The sequence below is a fragment of the Sinohyriopsis cumingii genome, chromosome 18 (genome assembly GCF_028554795.1).
Source record: "Sinohyriopsis cumingii isolate HCF-2022 chromosome 18, ASM2855479v2, whole genome shotgun sequence".
In the NCBI taxonomy this organism is placed as follows: Eukaryota; Metazoa; Mollusca; class Bivalvia; order Unionida; family Unionidae; genus Sinohyriopsis; species Sinohyriopsis cumingii.
The window spans coordinates 55,672,613-55,695,187 of record NC_142978.1 but is presented as its reverse complement, the minus strand read 5'-3'; the positions used below and the strand labels follow the sequence as shown (position 1 = coordinate 55,695,187).

Genomic DNA, 22,575 nt, shown 5'->3' with positions numbered 1-22,575 from the left:
ATAGGATTATTGTGAATCTTAGTCATGATAAGATTATTGTGAACCTTAAGTTGTGTCAAAGATTATTTTGAATCTAAAGTTGTTTCAAAGATTATTTTGAATCTTTAGGTGTATCAAAGATTATTTTGAATCTTGAATTGTATCAAGATTATTTTGAACCTTAGTGGTGTCAAAGAGTATTTTGAATCTTGTGTTAAGATTATTTTTTAATCTTAGTATAATTTTGTTCAAGATTTTGTGAATATCGTATTGAACAAAATACCGTTAGAGGGGTATTTAGAGGGGTATGTGCAGCCCATGAGGGTTCTTGGATCTGCACTTCATTTTATTTAATATTTGTTTTGTTTATTTCTAATTGTATTTTTACATCATATATTTATCATTATTAATTCATTCATAAATTTCCATCTTTCCCACACTGTGTTTGGCTTGTTCATTTAGTCCAAAAACCCACTCGGTTACAATTCTGCAACAGTCATTTCTCCCTAAAAATCCAACTTCCTTTAACCAGTAACCTCCCTTAAGTACTTCAACTTGTTCTGTTCCATAGTGTGGCCACTTAAATCTTTATTGCTCGTCAGTATAGAAGTTGAAGTGCCTAATTTACACAGGATTTATCAAGTCAGTATGGAGGTTGAAGTGCCTAATTTACACAGGATTTATCCATCAAGTCAGTATGGAGGTTGATCTGCCTAATTAAATTTACATAGGATTTATCCATCAAGTCAGTACGGAGGTTGAATTGCTTAACTGACACAGGATTTATCCATCAAGTCAGTATGGAGGTTGAACAACCTAATTTACAGGATCTATCCATTAAGCCAGCAAAGCAGCTGAACTGCCTAATTTACACAAGATTTATTGATCATGTCAGTAGGAGGCTGATCCGCTTAATTTACACAAGATTTATCCATCAAGCCAGTATTGAGGATGAACTGTTGAATTTACACAGGATTTATCCATCAACCTAGTAAAGAGGTAGAACTGCCTAATTTACACAGAATTTATCCATCAAGCCAGTAAAGAGGATGAACTGTCGAATTTACACAGGATTTATCCATCAAGCCAGTAAAGAGGATGAATTGCCTAATTTACACAGGATTTATTCATCAAGCCAGTAAAGAGGATGAATTGCCTAATTTACACAGGATTTATCCACCAACCCAGTAAAGAGGATGAACTGCCTAATTTACACAGGATTTATCCATCAAGCCAGTATTGAGGATGAACTGTCGAATTTACACAGGATTTATCCATCAACCCAGTAAAGAGGATGAATTGCCTAATTTACACAGGATTTATCCATCAAGCCAGTAAAGAGGATGAACTGCCTAATTTACACAGGATTTATCCATCAACCCAGTAAAGAGGATGAACTGCTTAATTTACACAGGATTTATCCATCAAGCCAGTAAAGAGGATGAATTGCCTAATTTACACAGGATTTATCCATCAAGCCAGTAAAGAGGATGAATTGCCTAATTTACACAGGATTTATCCATCAACCCAGTAAAGAGGATGAATTGCCTAATTTACACAGGATTTATCCATCAACCCAGTAAAGAGGATGAATTGCCTAATTTACACAGGATTTATCCATCAAGCCAGTAAAGAGGATGAATTGCATAATTTACACATATGAATATAAGATACATTTTTACGACTAACCTGGGTCTGCAACTGGTCAAAATTCTTGTCAAAAAGGGCAAAATCCACATGGATTATAACCAGAATACAAAGCACAAAATATACTGAAAAATTTACATTCAGAACTCATTAACTATTCTACGTGTGTAAATTTTGCTGAATGATCGTGAACTGGAAATCTGCAATGAGGTCAGGTGTCAGATTGCTGTATTACATTACTCTCGTAGACTTCTTTTAAAGTTTGTAAAGCAGTGTTTATTTGTCCTTTTTTTCTTAGTTTGAAAATGTCCCTCTACTCTAACATTTTCCATATAAAGTCCACAACCCACCGCAATGCATTTCACTTAACATTCTGCACTATTTTTTTTAAAGTACAGTTGCTATAAAAAGCAAACAATGAAAGTAATTTCATGCTATTCTCATGCAGCAGTCACCTTTTTAAGAATATTCTCAAAACTATATCGGTGGAATTAAAGAGACAATAATAAAAATGACAAAAATAACTTTTTATTGCCTTTTTTTTTTGTACTTTTTAATGTACCAAAAAAGTGTAATCCATATAAGCATAATTTGTGTAATTTGGTGAAAAAAAAGCACAATGATTACACCAAAAGCATAATGGTTAGCACATATGTAGTACTGTGCATCTTAATTGGATTTTTCATAAAATGTGTTAGGGTTTGATGTCAAAAAGAATCACTGTGCAGTAAATGCTTATCAGTGGTTATACTTTAAATAATGAACAAACAAAGAAACAAGAAATTAAAATAACACATTGTGAAAATTGTGACAAATAAAGCGACTGAAGAAACATTTTTGTTTACAAACATGTGGCAAATGTTGGAGGCAGAAATGCACAATGGGAAAATTAAACATATTTCATAAGAACTGAGCAACTCTTGCCCTTTTATTGCATGAAGAAATCTTGGGACAAATATTAGGTTCTTTTATCATAATTAAACAAACTTCTAATTCTATAAGTCAGCAAGCCTGCAGCACAGACATTCTAAGCTTATTGCAGACATGATAAAATGTGCTTTCATTTCTCACTGATAATCCAAAACACAAAGCACTGCTTATATCTCTTACCTTGAGGAATGTAAAGGCTGCCCACTTCAGTTCCTCCTGCCCTCCACTATAATCCTTACAATCCACCAGTCCCATGTAGCAAGCCCTGAACAGCTCACAGTAGATATAGCTTCGACTCAACTTCTGAAGAAAAAGAAAAAATGTAAAACATCCAAGTATGACAACAGCAAAAATATGTGTTTCAAAATTAAAACTACATTTGTTAAGTTCCAATCATATTGTACAAAATAAAACTTGTCTGAGATTATATTACCTCTCAGTTATAGTAGAAGACTAATTACTAACATCGAGAAACTGTTCATATTAAATTTATTGAAGACTGGACTGAAGTTAATATGTCAAAATGAAAGAAGAAAAAAATCGGAGGGGGTCCACAGAAATCATTTTCAAAATACGGACATTACTGTAACATGAACCCTTTAATCGCATTTTTTAAAAATATTTAGCATGGATATTTTGTATATATACCAACTTTTGAAAAAAAAACATCAGTCATTATATTTTGAGAAATTCACAGCAACATTTTCTACAGAACATGAATAAAAGAAAGAAAAAATGTGAAAAGTAAAGGAGTAAAAAAGGTATCAAGACAAGAATATTTTCCAAACTTTGACAGAAACACAAAATGCTAATAGTCCAACTTTCCTGAATCTGATTTTGCACAGACAACTGTTTTTTTCAAAAGGGCATGTTAGTCTGAAAGTTGTATTAACTTCTGACTATTTTATATTAGTCACAAAATGACTCGCATAAAACAGAATCATGTTAAATACGTGTACTGGTAAATATTCAATTTATTAATACATTTCTATAATGCACTATTTTCTGTAAACAACTTAAAAGATAAACTATCTTTTTGTCCATTTTGTGATATGTTGTTAAACCTGCCGTAAACTTCCTGACGTGCCCAGGGAAATCAATGATCAAACGGCCATCAGTTTATCAGTAAACTTCCTGATATGCCCAGGGCAATCATTTTTAGGTCCTACCACATACCATATCATGACATTTTAGAATCATAATTTTTTCATTTCCAATTAATACAGCTTATGTTAATTTTTTTATTGCCAATATGCATCTTGTACAGCACAGTTAGTTTTAATGTAATGAAACTGTCTAAAATTTCAGTGTCTGACTAAATTTGCCAAAAATGTGATGGTTGCAAAACATTTCAGATTCTCAGCAATCAATATTATCATAGACAATATAGTTGCATATAGATAAGTTGGCTGAAGTTTTTGTGGAACTCATTATATTGCCTCGAATTCCACCTCAAAGAGGCATTTATTAACACATTCTGAACAAAAAATATTAACAAATTAACTTCTCTCAATAAATAATTAACTTGCCAATAATCTCTCAATTACAAAAAGCTGATCTACAAAAGGCTGAACATCATTGGTTGGATTAAGAACTGCTTCCATGACAGCCATCGTGTTGACAGTGGGACACAGGGGCAGATGCGGCAACTCAAAAACTGGCTCACTGGGAAGTGTCAGCTCCTGGATCCTTTAATACAAACAAGGTCAACAATTTTTTATTTCACTCTCAACATTAAATAAATTTCACACAAGTTAAAATTGACAGCATGATAAATTGGCATATTCCTAAGGAAAGCCATTGACATTTTTCAAAAACAGTTTTGCCACCCCTCTCCCTACCTATTCTAATCAGCTCAGTCTGCTTCATCTACAGTTTCTACGCCTTTGGGAAGAAGAGCCCAAACAAGACTGAGGTTTCAAGACTAGAGTGACATGAGACTTGGTCTTGTAGAAAATCTGAGTCAAAGGTGTTCAAGCTGGTAGCTCGAAAGGGTACTTGGTTCAGTCCCTTTATCAAAAAGTAAGACCAATCTCATCCAACTTCCTTCTTGGCAAGCATATTAAATTTCAGCACATCTGATGCTAACACAAGAAGATTGTTTTTTATTTTTTTTTGTATCTTGAGCTGCATTTGTCTGATATTGATGTTCTCCTAACATATTATGATAGGGTAATGCATTTGAAGAAAGAAGGCCACTGTGACCAAGATTCTGCTTCCTTGGTTTAGAATCATGCAAGGAACACCATGTTCCATGAACACGGTATACCTACAGAATATTTAGCTTTAAGACAAAACCTTTATAATGGGGTTACCCTTTCAAAAAAACATTCATTAGTGTAACAGAGATAGGTCACTGTGACAACTATGTCCCTGAGGTGATTCAGAATAATGCTACTGACAGTCTGACCAAATTTCATGAACATACTATGTCTACATACTATGTCTACTATGTCTAACAAGGGGCCCCGAGTGGCCGAGTGGTCTAAAGCGCTCTTCGTTACGGATCACTGCCATCTCACTTCTGTCTGCGGCGGTTCGAGTCTAAGATTCAGCCAATGTGGGCATGTGAGAAAGCTTGCCAGTAGCTTCTCGTGGGTCGGTGGTTCTTTCCGGGGTTTTCTGGGTTCTTCCTCCACCATTAATACTGGCCGCCATGTATAGCCTATCGTGCTGAAAAATGGCGTTAAACCCCACAACAACAACAACAATGTCTAACAAAGATGATTAACAAAGAGTAACTAAAGTGCCTTTGTTTTAAAAAAGTCACTGTGACTTATTTTCTCATGACATAATTCAAAATGATGCAAGTTGCTCTTAAGCAAAATAAAATTAAAGCTGGCAGTGATGACACTGAAACAAACTTACAATGTTGTTGTTGTAGGGTTTAACGCCATTTTTCAGCACATGATAGGCTATACATGACAGTCAGTATTAATGGTGGAGGAAGAACCTGGGAAATCCCCAGAAAGAACCACCGACCCTCGAGAAGCTACTGGCAAGCTTCCTCAATTACCCACATTGGCCGAATCCGAGACTCGAACCCACGCAGACAGAGGTGAGATGGCAGTGATCCGTAACGGAGAGCGCTTTAAACCACTTGGCCACAACTTACAATGTAAAACAAAATAAAAAAACACTAATAGAGTACTTGGGTACAATTTCTACAGTACCTCATACAAGTCAAAATGTGCACGACCATTAGGTACAGTACAAGTTCTTCAGTACTTCATACAGGACATAATGTGCATGACCCTTGGGTACAGTACAATTTCTACAGTACTTCATACAGGTCAAAATGTGCATGACCCTTGGGTACAGTGCAAGTTCTACAGTACCTCATACAGGGCAAAATGTGCATGACCCTTGGGTACAATACAAACTTCATACAGGACATAATGTGCATGACCCTTGGGTACAGTACAATTTCTACAGTACTTCATACAGGTCAAAATGTGCATGACCCTTGAGTACAGTACAAGTTCTACAGTACCTCATACAGGGCAAAATGTGCATGACCCTTGGGTACAATACAAATTCTACAGTAATTCATACAGGTGAAAGTGTCCATGACCCTGGCTTATAGTAATTCATACAGGTCAAAATGTGCATGACCCTGAGGTATAGTACAAGTTCTACAGTACTTTGTACAGGTAAGAATGCATTACCCAGGGGTACAGACAAGCTCTACAGTACACTGCACTGGTCAGCTAATAATTAAATATACAGTACTTGAAAACAGTCCAGAGAATGGCAGCAGTTAAATCACAGTTTACAAAATATTATGTAGTTAATGCTGAGATTTGGAAAACTCTACCTTGATAAAGCTTTGAGTGTATTGCCCACATTTTGTCTGGTCGTCTTGGGGAAAGCATCATTAGGTATTTGACTTGCCGTTCCACGCACATTCACCTCTGTTTGTTCCAGGTCACGATATGTATCTGTGGAAATTAGAATGACATCTTCAACATTTTCTGCACACAATTCTCAAAACATCTGGCAGAATCGGAAAACAATCTAGTATATTGTTGTCATTTTACAATTATCATCTGCTAAACAGTTGCTGCTAAAACTTGACTGTGTCAGCAAACCCACAAAAAATGTTATCAAATCTTCAACAATAGAAAACACTGCTATTAAATCAGGTCCTAGAACTGGAGATTATGTCTTGATTTGATGTTTGATCTAGTATAGTCATTACACAGGATTTCAATGATTTCAAAAATTAATCTTGCATTATTCGTGAGCATTCAAATTTCTATGGAGTCCATAATGGGTAGGGCAAACTATGTTGCATAGCTGTAATGGACTGTTTTTCAGCTATCCAAAATCAATCCTGTGTTCTAAAATAAGCCAAATTATATGGCCACTGGCAGCATCAAAGTATTTTTTAATACAAAACTCCCCGCCTACCCAACACACTCATTCTACCAACACAAAGCCAAGACCTGCCCGTCAAGCCCACAACCAAACACTGTCATAAAATGTGTGTCCTTGAACCAAGGGAAATAAGTGGAGAAAGCATTTAGCAAAATGAACTGTAATAGACTTCATAATTATTCTTACCAAGCACGATACAAATTTATCATGGAGTTCAGGAAATAAAATAAGAGAAAAATGAAAACACTTTTACCAAAATCTCAACCCAGCTTTTCCATGACCATGACCATGAGGAAGGTGAACATGCAAGCATGTCATTCAATGAACTTAGTTTCATTATGATTCAAGCTGAACATGACATGAATCTATCAAGAGGTTTAGGAAAATATAAGCAAACAAAAACCCTTAAATACTAGGTTTTATTCTCAACACCAATAGTTTGACTTTGTGCTTTGTCTCATTACACATATATCTATGTAACCTGACTGGGGAGCACTACCACCCCCCTTCAGGTCACCCATCCAAGGCCATTGTTTACTCAGAGTTATCCAGTTTCCCATGCCTCACATTACACTGATCTGAGCTGTCAAAACGTACATCCTTTAAGTCTGCAATTCTGCTGTGTTGTACAAGTAATAGTAAATAAGTACAGTATAAACAACTTTTATTTTATTTAAAAAAAGACACTGATCATCAATTTACTTTAATTTTTTTGTTAGTACAGTCAAGATAACTGACAAGATTTCTTTTTATCAAATAGTGATAACATTACCTATATCTTCAGATCTGGCAATGTATAAAAGACCTCTCACTGTGGCACTCTCCAGTGTTTTTTGTACAGCATTCCCTGCAGCATCCAACACACTGACATACTCTTGTTGAAGATGCTCATGAATCTTCTGGAGGGATTTCAGCATACACAACAACAACCAGTGAATGAGGGATTGAAGGTTGCGTGAAAGTGTGATCCCATTGTCTAATCCACTAGTGAAACTGAAAAAACAAAAAATTAATTTACATTACATGAACCATACCATATCATTAGATCACAGTGTCATAATTTTATATCACTTCTGATAAATCCATTTCATACACAGTACAAGCATGTAATACTGCCCAAGGATCTGACATTTAATATCTAGATGTCAGATAATGCAGTGGCGTACTATGTGAAGCATTCAAGTGATGCTCAGAGTCACTTCAATATGTATGATATTTTTGCAGTGGAGCATAATTAGTGATTTTCATCATGTCATAAACAGAATTTTGCAATATTACTAGAAATGCTCTCAGGATTTTATCATAAGTGGATTTCGCTTCTTGTTACAAAAGTAAGGAAGAAGTAGAACAAAACTGAAGGGAAGGAGAAAACACACATAAAATGTGACCAAAATGCAAGATACTGGCTAGATATGAATTGTTGCTAAATGGAAGGTGACTATCATGTGAGTAGCACAAACTTTTATATATCTTGTGAATAACTAAAAAAAATTCATTAGAAATGTTGGAAGTGAGGAGTTGTAATATAAAAAAGAACAGCTTCTTCCCTAGCATCATGTCTGTACCACATTTTAGCTTCACTAATCCAATGTGTTATCAACTCTAATGTGTTTACCAAGTTTCACAGAGATGCGTTACACAGTGTTGAAGTTATGTACCAGAAACAAAAGTGTGAATGATGAACAGAATGGATGAAAATAAAAAAATTACTGAACTAAAGAAATGTGAACAGCAAAAGACGCATCTCCACTTCAAGTCTAATATGTTTATCAAATTTCATACAGACAAAAGACACATCTCCACCACTAGTCTAATATGTTTATCAAATTTCATTCAGACAAAAGACACATCTCCACCAATAGTCCAATATGTTTATCAAATTTCATTCAGACAAAAGACACATCTCCACCACTAGTCTAATATGTTTATCAAATTTTGTACAGACAAAAGACACATCTTCACCACTAGTCTATTATGTTTATCAAATTTCATACAGACAAAAGACACATCTCCACCAATAGTCGAATATGTTTATCAAATTTCATTCAGACAAAAGACACATCTCCACCACTAGTCTAATATGTTTATCAAATTTTGTACAGACAAAAGACACATCTCCACCACTAGTCTATTATGTTTATCAAATTTCATACAGACAACAGACACATCTCCACCACTAGTCTATTATGTTTATCAAATTTTGTACAGACAAAAGACACATCTCCACCACTAGTCTAATATGTTTATCAAATTTCATACAGACAACAGACACATCTCCACCAATAGTCTAATATGTTTATCGAATTTCATTCAGACAAAAGACAAATCTCCACCACTAGTCTAATATGTTTATCAAATTTTGTACAGACAAAAGACACATCTCCACCACTAGTCTATTATGTTTATCAAATTTTGTACAGCAATGACACATTCCCACCACTAGTTGATATCTTTAGTGGTCCACCTCTTATATGGCCACCCCTTCTGCACTGGGAAAGTGGCCTTATAAGATGGGTGGCCTTTCCAAAGGGGGGACAAATTTGTTTGTTGCAAGTAAATGTAATGTATGTAGTGAGAAAGCTACATACTTCTAAGCATATAATTAATATCTTCATTAAAAAGTAACATTAATTATTAAACGGTTCTTTTTGTCATAAGATTAGACTCATTTCAACCTAAGTAAATTTACTTACAAGGATTTTATATAGAATATGAAAGAAAAATACAAATTGTTGTTTTATTGCAAGAAAATCTTGATTCTGGATAAGTTGTTGTTGTTGTTGTGGGGTTTAACGCCATTTTTCAGCACATGATAGGCTATGCATGGCAGCCAGTATTAATGGTGGAGGAAGAACCTGGGAAAACCCCAGGAAGAATCATCAACCCACAAGAAGCTACTGGCCTGCTTTCTCACATACCCACATTGGCCAAATTCTAGACTTGAACCCATACAGACTGTGGTGAGATGGCAGTGATCTGTAACAGAGATCCCTTTGGACCACTTGGCCACTCGAGGTCCCTTCTGGACAAGTAAATCTGTCCAGTGATCATTAAATGACTGCTCATTATTCTAAAATTAAAACATTTTTTGTGTTGGGCAGATTAACATCATGACACTGATGGTGTTCATTTTGTGTCAGATTAATAAAACTAGACTGTCGAGGGCACTGCCACTTGTACCATTTTCAGAATAACAAAAGCTTTAATTGTAACTAACATACTCTATTACCCAGTCTTATCGGCATCTATGCAATGATGTAGCCCATCTTGTTTCTGACTTATGAAAACTTGAACAAAAAAGTAATCTTTTAATGATAATGCTCCTGTCAAAACTACTGATACCTATGTCCAACAATGCTTACACGAGTGAGAAAAAACGTAGCATACTAAATTTTGAAACCTACCTTAGATTGGATGCAAAATCCTGGGCCAAATCCAACAATCCAAGAAGACAATATGGTCGGGAATAATCATCAAAATTTATGATGAAACGAAATGCTGCACTTGGAGGGATAACCTATAATGTAAAAAAATTTTTTTTTAAAAGACCAAAATAACAATGTAGACTGATTTAAAGGCAATTATAGGACATGTCGTTTTATCTAATATTTGGTGGCCTACAAAGAACTGATATTAATTATTATGATGAATGCCTTTAAGCTATGTATGGAATAACAAAGAATGCATTTATTTTGCAAAAAAGATACCTCTTTTGGAAGCATATTATCTTATAATATACCTATTTTGAAGGCTTGTATCACATATCTCTTTTGTCAGCAGGCATCACATAAAATACCTCTTTTAGAGCATGTATGCTATAAGACACCTCTTTTGGCAGAATATATTACATAAGATACCTCTTGAAGGCATGTATGACATAAGATACCTATTGGAGGCATGTATCACATGTGATACCTTGTGGAGGCATGTATCACATGCGATACCTCATGGAGGCATGTATCACATGCGATACCTCGTGGAGGCATGTATCACATGTGATACCTCTTGGAGGCATGTATCACATAAGATATCTCTTGAAGGCATGTATCACATATGCATTATGATCAGAATAATGTTGTTGTTGTTAAAGGGTTTAACGCCATTTTTCAGCACAAGATAGGCTATACATGGCGGCCAGTATTAATGGTGGAGGAAGAACCACCAACCCACAAGAAGCTACTGGCAAGCTTTCTCACATATCCACATTTGCTGAGCCCGAGACTCAAACCCACGCAGACAGAGGTGAGATGGCAGTGATCCGTGACAGAGAGCGCTTTAGACCACTCGGGGCCCCTCAGAATAATGTACAATTACAATGCTGTCACAGATACCAAATTTACACCAGATTTAGTCACCCAAACCTACTCCTGAATCAATTACTTTACAGTATATTCCAAACCTCCATTTTGTTCCTTAGTAGGGTGACAATCACCATCAATGTACTCTTTTTCATCTGACCAAAACTAGATCATACAAGTTATGAAATGAATGTTAATAAAACCTATGATGCAATGAGACATGGTGTAAAATGATCACTGACCATGGAGTAGAACACTGTCAATCACTGACCATGGAGTAGAACACGGTCCACACAGAATGGGTTTCACAAATCTGCATACATGAAATGGCACCTGTAGTAGGCCACAAGGGAGTTAACTCTGCAAATGCTGGGTCACACTGCACGTCATATGCAGGCCTGTTGACCAACACCACTATTACTATTAATATTAGACAGATGTCGGCTACATAAAGGTCATTATTTTACAAAAGGACTTTCACTGGATATCTCCAAAAGTAACTATAATGAACAGGTATCAACTATATGGAGGTGTCTGCTAAGGCAGGTTACACGGTACAAGGTAATACATAAACTGACTAATTAAATTTTACTCATGCCTGTACTGCTGGATGTAACTTACATCACTGAGAGTAATACAGCCAGCTTCAAACTAATAAACTAGCATTTAACTCCAATCAAGTACACCAAACAAAAGCACAAGTTTACTATGGCCAAGCCATGTTTTGGACTTCAAATACCCATTCTCAATGTTGCAATGTTTCACATAACACACACTTGGGGATTATGAGCAATAGTGACATATAAAACACACACTGATTAAAACTGATCCATTTTTTTAAAGTTATTCTTTCTTAATTACACCTAAGAACACATTTTATGACCCATTTCATCATGGTGTACAACAATACAAAATGGATCTAAAATATTTTCTAAAAATAAACAATGTTTCATTAAAGTTTAAAGATTATTGACGACTTGGAGGGTTGATGTGTTCCTATTTTACATAATATTTGATAGAAGTATTACAAATACTGATGGTTTGGTGGGTTGATGTGATACTTTTGTCAGCTAACATGACACATTGGTCATTGACGTGAAGATGAAATGAGAAACAAATCAAATTTGGTTGTTCTCAAAGGTTTGAATGTTATCAGACTGAATAATAGATCAACCTAATCATAAATGACGGAAATATGAACCCACTGTGTGAAGGCACCTGCCATTCATACATGAGATGGTGTAAAATGCAAAATAACCAAGATTCTATTATATCCAGGTGATCAATATGATAATATCTCGCAAATAAAAATCATTATTAGAAAATACATTCACTCTGAGTACAAATGATATTCTTTTTGCTAGTATGGATTACAAAAGGTACTATTAAAGCAAGTCAATGCTGTGTAAACTACAGAGCTGTCAACCTTCCAGACTTGCAATTAGTGAAAAGAGGTATAAAAATTAGTGAAAAATTATACCATGACACTAGCTCCATCCACTCTGATGAGACCTGTACTGCATTATATGAAAATCCCAAAGTAAAACTAAAACATATTATGCAGCCAAATTTAATGATATACATAAACTTCATGCTATTTGTCAAAATATGATGCTGCGTCAGACTTGAACTTCCTCAACTGGGCTATGGTAAATTTGTTTTAAAACAGTTCAGGCTTCTTGCCTTCTGTTTAATATTGGTGACTAAGATTGTTGCAAAATTTTCTGCACCTAAGAAGGTACAAAAGTTTGTCTTAATTTTCCTTACAATGTTAAATGCTCTTTCACTGTCACCGTTACTGATCTCCAAATGAGAAATGGAGGTTATGCTCACCAAGAAAACTCACAAACTATCCTTCAGCATAGGTAGTTTGCAGAACTTGAGCTGGTGGTTTCAAGTACTCAAGACCTGAAAACTACTGGGTGCTCTTTCACATCGTTCTACTACGTGTCCACAGGAGCTCATATCATTGCTTACAATTTATCTGTCATACATGTACCATATAATAATATTATTATTTAGTATATGTATGACAGAAATATTGAAAGCAACAATATGAGCCTCTGCGCACATTTCCAATTCTAAAATTTGTGGCATACTAATGTCATTTTATAGTGAGGATTTAGAAAGTAAAATAAATAAATCTTGTTTAAGTGACAGTTCATTGAGCACTTCTACCATCCTGCAATCACAATCCTGTAAGCTATGCACTCCTATCAGTTTAAATTACTTACTTTGTAGAGATTCCACTGTGCTCTTTTATAGTCACATGACCAGAATACAATGTGTATATACACACACAACACAAAGAACTTTCTTCTTGAGAGTAAAATATTGCTTAAAACAATATCAAATGCACATATGCAGACTGAGAAATATATGCCATAATTCATAATATAGAACCAAAGTACACACACACACATTTGTGTTTTATTCCCATTTCTCCCTGTTTAGCAGCTCTCATTTCTCCCTAATATATCCAAAAGGAAAAGTCACTTCGACCAAAAACAGCTTGACCCTTGTATACCGGCTCAGTTTTGTGAAAGGGAAACATCTTCCCCATGCTCTTATTTTTAAATTTTACAACTAGTGCAGTGTGTGAAATTACCAGTAACTTCTTTGTTGGACATTTGACACACCAATGACGTACAGATTTTTCATATTAGCAAATGTCCTAAATGTCGCAGAAAGGACACTGATGTACAAGTCTTTAGATAGACACGTTGTAAATCCTGTTTTGGTCTCCTAGGGTGACACCAGTAAAACACATCAATTATCATTTCTTCATTTGAAATCACGAACATTTCTTGACACAAAGTATTCACACTTCTCAATCCTCAGTTCAAAAACTGTAGCATTAGAAATCAATATTTAACATGGAAAACAATCATTCTACATAAGATACTAAGATGTTGTGCCACTTTTTAATCCTAGTCAGAATCGGCAACAGACAGAGCATTGAGTGTTACATAAATAGGTGTCTGAGTCATTGATTATTATCACTATAGAAATGAGAAAAAAAAAAAACAATATTGGAATGGGAAAAAAGGAAGGAAAAAATGGCTACAACATAGGACATTTTTATTTCCTTCCAGACTTTTTGGGGGAAGGTGGAGGGGGATACAAAATATTTTTCTTAAAGCATGCGGTTAAAAAAAATAGGGTCCATTGGCATTAGTGGAACAATATCCAAGGGAGATTACTATCAGGTTTAATCATTTACCTAAATATGAGTTGCCTCAGTTTACACAAAAAATCCAATCTGAAAGGTCAACAAATCTGTACCTTGTTACTTACTTTAGTAAAGACCATGGAGAGATTGAAATTCTTCAAAACCCAAAAGAGTATTTGATTTTGCTTGATTTCTGTCTTACCTGTGAGAAAACTGCCTGTTTAACATATGAAAGGATCAGTTGATTCGGGTGTGTCCCAACAAGTGCTTGTTGTAGCAGAATATCTGAAAAGTAAAAAACACAGACCTGAAATGCATGCTTCTTCATGTAAAATCTATTTAACAAGGGATTTGCAGAAGACACAGTATGACACGAATGGCTTTTAAAAACAAGTAACACAGGATCTTAAAGACAACACCACCATGAATTCATCGCTAATGGATAAAACATCCTAGTGTATTAGGATACCAATTTCAGACAGACAGCAATTTTAATCCAAAAATTCAGTTGAATAAAGTGACTAATGTAGAAAATAAAAAACATTCAAGAGACAATATCTTGACAATGTTTCCTCCTCAGTTACCAATAGCTACACATTTAAATTTTGGAGAGGAAAAATTAATTTCAATTATGCAATATTTACCAGATATTACTGTACTGCTCTATTTACTCTTGGTGCTAGTCCCATGTCTCAAACAATTATTCCCTCCTCGAGTTTATACTTGGTGATCATGAATGAAAAATATGATCCCAGTCAAACAATCATCTTCGAACTATCTGACTTACACTGAGACTGCAAGGACATCATACTGAGGAACTGGACAGTAATAGCAGATAAGTATTATGAAATTATAATTAGTTTTATCCCCAAACAAGAATGTTTCAATAGCAGTAATACAGTACTACTGTTATACATTTCTTAATTTGATGACTGATGGCCTAAGATAAGCTGACAAATGACTTTACCATCACTGTCAGTATGGTGTTTTAAAAAGGACTGGAGGACAACTTGTTGTTGTTGTTGTTGTTGTTGGGTTTAACGCCATTTTTCAGCACACGATAGGCTATACAAGGTGACCAATATTAATGGTAGAGGAAGAACCCAGAAAACCCCGGAAAGAACCACCAACCCACGAGAAGCTACTGGCAAGCTTTCTCACATATCCAATTAGCCGAATCTGAGACTCGAAACCCACGCAGACAGAGGTGTGATGGCAGTGATCCATAATGAAGAGCGCTTTAGACCACTCGGCCACTCAGGGCCCCAGACAACTTGTTGTGCTGACACAATTGGGCCCCCAAGATATAAATGCACTGACTGGTGTGACATTGAAGGTAAACCAATGAGAAAGTGAAATGAGGCCATCAGAAGGTGGTTATCAGGACAACATACAAAGAATTAAAAAAAGGCTCAAAATACAGCAATAGCCCAGACTTCATAGTCTTTGATTTTCAGGAAAGATATTTCTCTCTCACTGGGAGACTGATAAACTCTTTAATAGTCCAAACAATCCACCTTGAGAAGGTAGCCGCTGAAATATCATAGGTATCTTTGAGAGTGAGAAAAAGATGGTTACAACCATTTCTTCTGTCTTTTTTTATAAACATAAAGCTCGAACTGGGCAAGGAGTCTTAAACAGAAACAGGAACTACCAAAGGCAGCTGATTATTGGAAAGAAAAACAAGGTGGCAGAGAAAAGAAACTGAAAAATGTATACCATTAAACCACGAGCAACACTTTTCCACTAATAAGACATGAATTTCATTCCTGATGTTATAGAAAGAAGGAAGATTTTTTTTCTTTTACGGGTAAGGTTCTCAAATAAGCTTCACTCAAAGGTTAATAAGCAGGTTTAGCTAACATACAAGAGGTTCCATCTCACCATTAAAAAGCAAGAGTCTGGTCTCTGGACCTAGAAAACTTGTCCAGTCCTGAAAGCTCTATGTCTGATCCGACAGTGAATGCTAAGCAATTTTTTCCTCTACAAGATAAAGAAAATCTGCAAAGGATGAAAGCTTTTCCAACTGACCCAATTATGGCATCATAAGCCTTAAGTCAAATGCCTTCTAACATGTGCAATGCACTTCGCAATTTTGCCTAAAAAGTGGTTCTTGTGGATAGCTCACTTTATAGGAGCAAAATATGAAAGTTAAGAATTTGGGAAGAGTTGTGCAAGTGGGACCCCATGTGATCCCTTCACAGTTGCAGTTCCCTTGGGTTGTCTGCCAACAAGTTGAGCTCAGTGAACCAAGATTACTAAGGCCAAAATTATGCTACCAGAATAAAGCATGATTTGGAAGTGCTGACTCTGGGAAGACTGAGTGAAGTTGCAGGCATACCGTCAAGCCCATCTCCGACTCCACCTCAAAATCCCTCTGGTCTGCCACTCAGACAGGCATCATGAGGGGCTCAATGTATAATATCATTGCAAACAAAGCTATCATTTGCTTTTCCCCACAAAAATGAAACTGTGTCTCTGCTACCAATTGAGGACTGTTCTCTGTTCTCCAAAGACTCAGTGGATGTCTGCAGGAATGTTCTCTTGCCTGAATATAGTAAACTCTAAATCCTCATAAGCCATCCAATGGAAGCAATTCCTTGAAAACAGAAAATGGCGTGAGTGCTCACATGTAATCTGAGATATGCTATGACAAACGTGTCTGCAGTAACCGTGATGCAATCATGTCTTGATTGTTTAACTCATCCTTAAAGTGCTAGAAAAACAGTCCATATTTCTAGGTTGCTGACATAAAGGAAGATTCTGCTCAAGAGCACAAGCTCTGCAGGATTAACTTCTCTGGCTTTTCTCAGCCTCAGTCTGAGGTGTTGGTGTAAAAGAAAATGGTTCCAGTGCACCAACTGAAACTCCTGTCTGAAACTTGTCTTGATTTTTTGCCCAACTCAGATGACACTGAATTTGGATACTTTCTGCTAAGCTGCATACCTCATTTGGGCAAAGGCAAAGAACAGGACAGCCATCTATATGTACACATAAAGCAAACACTAAGCAGGTGGGTGTATTTCAAGGACCTTTTATGACCTCATTCACTGCATATAAGAAATTAAAAATGAACTCAAACAAGAACAGGTTTAGGTACTATTTATACTAACACCAGTTACTATGATCAGGACGAAAACAACAAAGCACCCTATCACAAGCAGAACAGTTAAAACCCGGTAATTCAATGAAAAGAGACAGATACATGAAAATTATACAAGGACTCATGGTGAAGATTACAAATAAAATATACAATAGGCTACAAATGACTAAAGAAATACCAAAGACAACTTAGATGATCTGAGCATCCAAGGGATACATGAGAATGGTGCAAAGTCACTTCTTTGACAACAAATATATAAGGTATCCAGAGATCTCAGAAAATGCTTAAGTATGCATACTTGGACACCAATTTTTGATCTGGGACGCAGAAGGCAAAGTTTACATTTTTAGGCGACTTGTCACCCACTTACGAATGACATTTTGTCTAAGTCTCGACATGTCTTGATTCTGAGGTCACGTGCACTGCTTAATCCGCTACATTCAGAAATGAACACAATAACGAAAGCTAAAGTTGTTTATTTGATGTTCTTTTATAATGACCACATATACATCTCTTGGTCTTTCTACCTCTGAATTCAATCACTGTAAATATTTACATTTTCCCATGCAGCCACCTGTCAAAGCCTTTGAACATGCTGCCCAGCTATTGCATCATGTTCTTTTTAATGTACGCTTATAAAGTGGCAACATGTATGTATCAAAGGGTCTTTCAGTCACTGAATTATATCATTGTAAATATCAGCACAGCTAACTGATCGACACACTTTCCCACAAAGCATTTGGCTGAAGCAGGACTGGCAAGTCTTTGAATTTTGCCGCACACCTATTACATGCATACGGAGGTCTCCCGCCTCAGTGATATTCTGCATCCCAGATCAAAAATTGGCATCCAAATAAGCATAATTAAGTGTTTCCAAGATCTCTGTAAAAATAAGTAGGACTGTATACTCATTTTAATTTGAAACTTACCAGCCAGTTCCTTTGTATCCCCTGATTGACTAAAGCTTGACAACACTCTTTTCAGTTGTATCCCCCATTGGATGTCACTCCACCGCTCCCGCCAGGCTCTCATTAGCAGTGCCTTCACTTTGGTGATCAGTGGGCTCTGTTGTCGAGATGATGTGTCATCCATGACTTGCTATTTAATCTGAGACTGGCAAAACAGAAGCTAGGTAAGCAGTAGAATTTTCCAAGCAGTCACCACATTTTGCCTGAAAAAATACTGATATGTGATAATCTAGTAACCAGAAAAAGGCTGAACTGTGGAATTTTCTGTTCTAGGTTTGGCTTGTATTCTACTGTAGCCATTACCCATTACTGACTAGTTTTTTGTTTCATATATACTCTTTTGTTCTAAAATATTGTTTTTAAAATTAAAGTTTGATTTATTGGCAAAATTTGAATATCTATCTGCATCTTATGTTGGTAATACAAAGTGACAAGTACCTCAACTTGTCAATCCCCAAATAGGTCATGTTTATTATTTTAAAGAATCACCAACTAAAAATATTAAGTGCTACTGAAAATTTTGGTGTTTGCTAGCACCAACACAGAGAGCAAAAGGAAGTACTTTTGGATAAATAAACAAGGGTCTCTTGAAGGCACAAAAAGAATTTCCAGGAATTCATGATAAGACCTTCCTTGTTTACCGCTAAGCGCTGAAACCATCTGTGACATTCTTCAATGATAACATTCTCAAATCAGCTGTTATGGTAGGGATATTGGACAAAGTTTTAACTACAGCCACCATGGCAGCCATATCAGATGTATGACTGACACCATTTTCATTTAGGACCAATTAGGAAACCCCATGTATGATGTTGATATAGCAATTGATTTGGGAGTAGAGATACAAATATTTTCCAGATAGCCACCACTGCAGCCATATTGAGGGTTAATCCTTTTCATTTATGACCAAGTAGATTCTGTAAGAATTTTTCTGATAAAATCCCAATGATGAAATGACTTTCCCTTACATCAGAGTAGCTAAAACAAAAGATTCAAGATGGACACAAAATGGCTGCCATTTTAATTTAAGACCAACAAAACATTATTAGTCTTGTAGTAAACAAACATGATAATAAGAATATTTAAAGCAAGTTTTGACAAATAAAGACTAACATTTTAAATTATCAGTTACCTTGTAATCGATATATTTGTACATATCAGGGAATCACTGACTTTCTGTTTCTAAGTTAGCCACTGGCAGTTTGTTGCTGGTTTTCAAACATCATTCTGATGCATGTCACAGTTTTTATGGAATTTTTGGTTATTAATAACTCGTAAGATTTCTTTGACGGACACTCGTCCGTGGTGTTTACATAATAATTACAGGAGACTCAATACACAGTTTTAGATTGGGGCCCTTAGTGGCCTAGTGGTCAAAAGTGCCCACCGTTATGGATCATTTCCATCTCACCTGTCTGCATGGGTTTGAGTCTCAGGTTCAGCCAATGTGGTTATGTGAGAAAGCTTGCCAGTAGCTTCTCGTGTGTTGGTTGTTCTTTCCGGGGTTTTCCTGGGTTCATCCTCCACCATTAATACTGGAGTTAAACCCTATAACAACAGCAACAACAACAACAGAGCTGCCAACCCTCCAGACTCACAACTAGCAAAAAGAGGGATAATAGTTAGTGAAATTTGAACACAGTTAGTGAAAAATTATACATTGACACTAGTTCCATCAACTCTGATGGTTGATGCCGCATTATATGAAAATCCCAAAATAAAAATAATACATATCATTTACGCTGATTACATGTACAAAATTATTTGCAGCCAAATTTACTGATATACACAAACTTCATGTTATTTGTCAGAATATGATGCTGTGGCCGACTTCCTCAAATGGGCTATTGTAAATTTGTTTTCAAAACAGTTCAGGCTTTTTGCCTGCTGTTTTATCTTGGTGACTAAAACTGCTGCAAATTTTCAGCACTTAAGGAGGCACTAAAGTTTGTCTTATTTTTTTTAACAGTAGGAAATGCTCTTTCACTGTCACTGTTCTCCAACTGAAAAAAGGCAGGTTATATTCAACAATAAAACTCACAAACAAAGCTTCAGGATTGGTAGCTTGCAGGACTTGAGAAGGTGGCATAACGTACTCCAGAGCTGAAATCTGCTGTGGGTGCTCTTAATTTTCCCCCAGAGCAATATGCTTTTTGTTACCAGTGCGCTTTTTCACATCATTCTGCCACATGCCCACAAATATTTTATGATATAGTACATGTATGACAGGTAAAGTGTAAGCAACAATACTAGCCCCTGTGTGCATTCCCCAATTCTAAAATTTGCGGCACAATACTGTGACAAAAGCATAATATCCATAGCTGCCAACCTTCCAGGCTAGCAATTAGTGAAAATAGGGATAAAAATTAGTGAATTTGGACATGAATTAGTGAAAAATACCATGATACTAACTCCATCCACTCTGACCGTCAATACTATACTATATCAAGATTGCAATATAAAACTAAAACACTACATATATACAGAAATACATCTGCATTTCTATTTATTATGGTATTCATAAACTTCACTTGTTCTTGTGGTTATTTATCAATACATGATACTGTGGCAGACTTGATCTTCCTCAACTGCTTGATTGTAAATTTGTTTTCTAAACAGTTCAGACTTCTTGCTGGCTGTTGATCTTGGGGACTAAAATTGCTGACAAATTTTCTGCAGCTAAGGAAGCCCTAAAGTCTGTCTTATTTTCCTCACTAGAGAAAATACTTTTTGGATGTCACTGTTGCTGTGAGGAATGCACAGCTGCTGCAGCACTTTTGGTTCTTCCACAGAAAAATTTGGAAGCGATCTTCGACGAGTCCGGGAACATTTGTTAGAACAAATGTTTAGCATGGTGACTCAGCTGATAAAGGTTGATTGTGTTCAACAAGAAAACTCACAAATAATGCTTCAGCATTGGTAGCTTGCAGGTCTTCCACCAATGGCTTCAAATATTGCAGAGTTGAAATCTGCAAATTCTTAATTTTCCCAAGTTCTACGTGTTTTTTGCAACTGATGTGCTTCCTCACATCGTCTCTGCCACCATGCCCAATACTAAAATTTGTGGCACACTATGGGCAAAACGCATCATGTATATCAATGTTTAATGGCAGAATGCACGGCCAATTTTTTATATATTCCAAATTAAACTTCACTTTTTGAGCAACAAATTTCTTTTTCCTTGGTGGTGAAGATATTTTCAAGATCTTACAGGCGATGCTGAACGGTAACTCAAATCAGTGTGGTGACACATGCGCGGAGCAAAGTTCCAGTTATGCCCCAGTTTCTCTCAAAAGCTTTTGTAAAACTACTCTTATACATATAGATTAAAATAGGCTAAAATGCTTGCTACCAGGCCAACTATACCAATCGGCTGTAGTTCTACTAATATCACGACCAGCAGTACCGTACCGTTTCGGCAACTGCCAATATCACAACTAGAGTCTTAACAGGAAATAGGTTATTTTATTAAAGATTTTAAAAAATTGAGAATTGGAGAATTCGTGAATTTTTGGCTTGCAGCTTGAATCTGGGAATCGCTGATAAAGTCGTGAAATTCACGCCAAATTCATGGGGGTTGGCATCAATGTTTCATGGCTGAATGCAAGGCCAAGTTTTGGTGTACTCCAATCTATATTTCACTTTTTGTGGATTACATATCTTTTCCCTTGGTGGTGAAAACATTTTAACTGTAGTGAAGCTTAATTATGAAACAGTATTAATCCTGAAGATGAAATGTCAATTGATTAATGATCAGTGGTGTCGGTGCATGCTTGGTAAAATATGAACTCAAGCAAATTACGATATATGCTAATCTTACAATATCTCAAAAGTTCCCACACTCGAAAAAGCTGTCTTCATTTAGCGTTTGTTTTTAAAAAAAATTAACAGTTGCTACAAGTATTTACATGAGCCATTTTAACAAAAAATCAGTTAGGCCCCAGTTTTGTTCACAAGCATTCATAGCTGCCAACCTTCCAGGCTCACAATTAGTGAAAATAGGGATAAAAAGTCGTGAATTTGGACATGAATTCGTGAAAAATGCCATGACAATAACTCCATCCACTCTAACCACTCCATCCACTCCCACCGTCAATA

At 36.1% G+C, this 22,575-nt stretch overlaps 1 protein-coding gene across 3 annotated transcripts in view; it reads right to left on the bottom strand.

Annotated features, from left to right (window-relative positions):
* Positions 1-22,575, bottom strand: part of LOC149776688 (mediator of RNA polymerase II transcription subunit 24-like) — a 92,854-nt gene that overhangs the window by 66,474 nt on the left and 3,805 nt on the right. For all 3 annotated transcript variants that reach the window (XM_089941222.1, XM_089941221.1, XM_089941223.1), the window contains exons 2-8: positions 18,439-18,680; positions 14,609-14,691; positions 10,341-10,453; positions 7,709-7,929; positions 6,374-6,497; positions 4,086-4,245; positions 2,737-2,859 (exon numbers count right to left, since the gene is read on the bottom strand). In XM_089941222.1, the coding sequence (XP_089797348.1) occupies positions 2,737-2,859; positions 4,086-4,245; positions 6,374-6,497; positions 7,709-7,929; positions 10,341-10,453; positions 14,609-14,691; positions 18,439-18,601 (987 nt within the window). In that variant the 5' untranslated portion in view covers positions 18,602-18,680. The remainder of the gene's footprint in view (positions 1-2,736; positions 2,860-4,085; positions 4,246-6,373; positions 6,498-7,708; positions 7,930-10,340; positions 10,454-14,608; positions 14,692-18,438; positions 18,681-22,575) is intronic.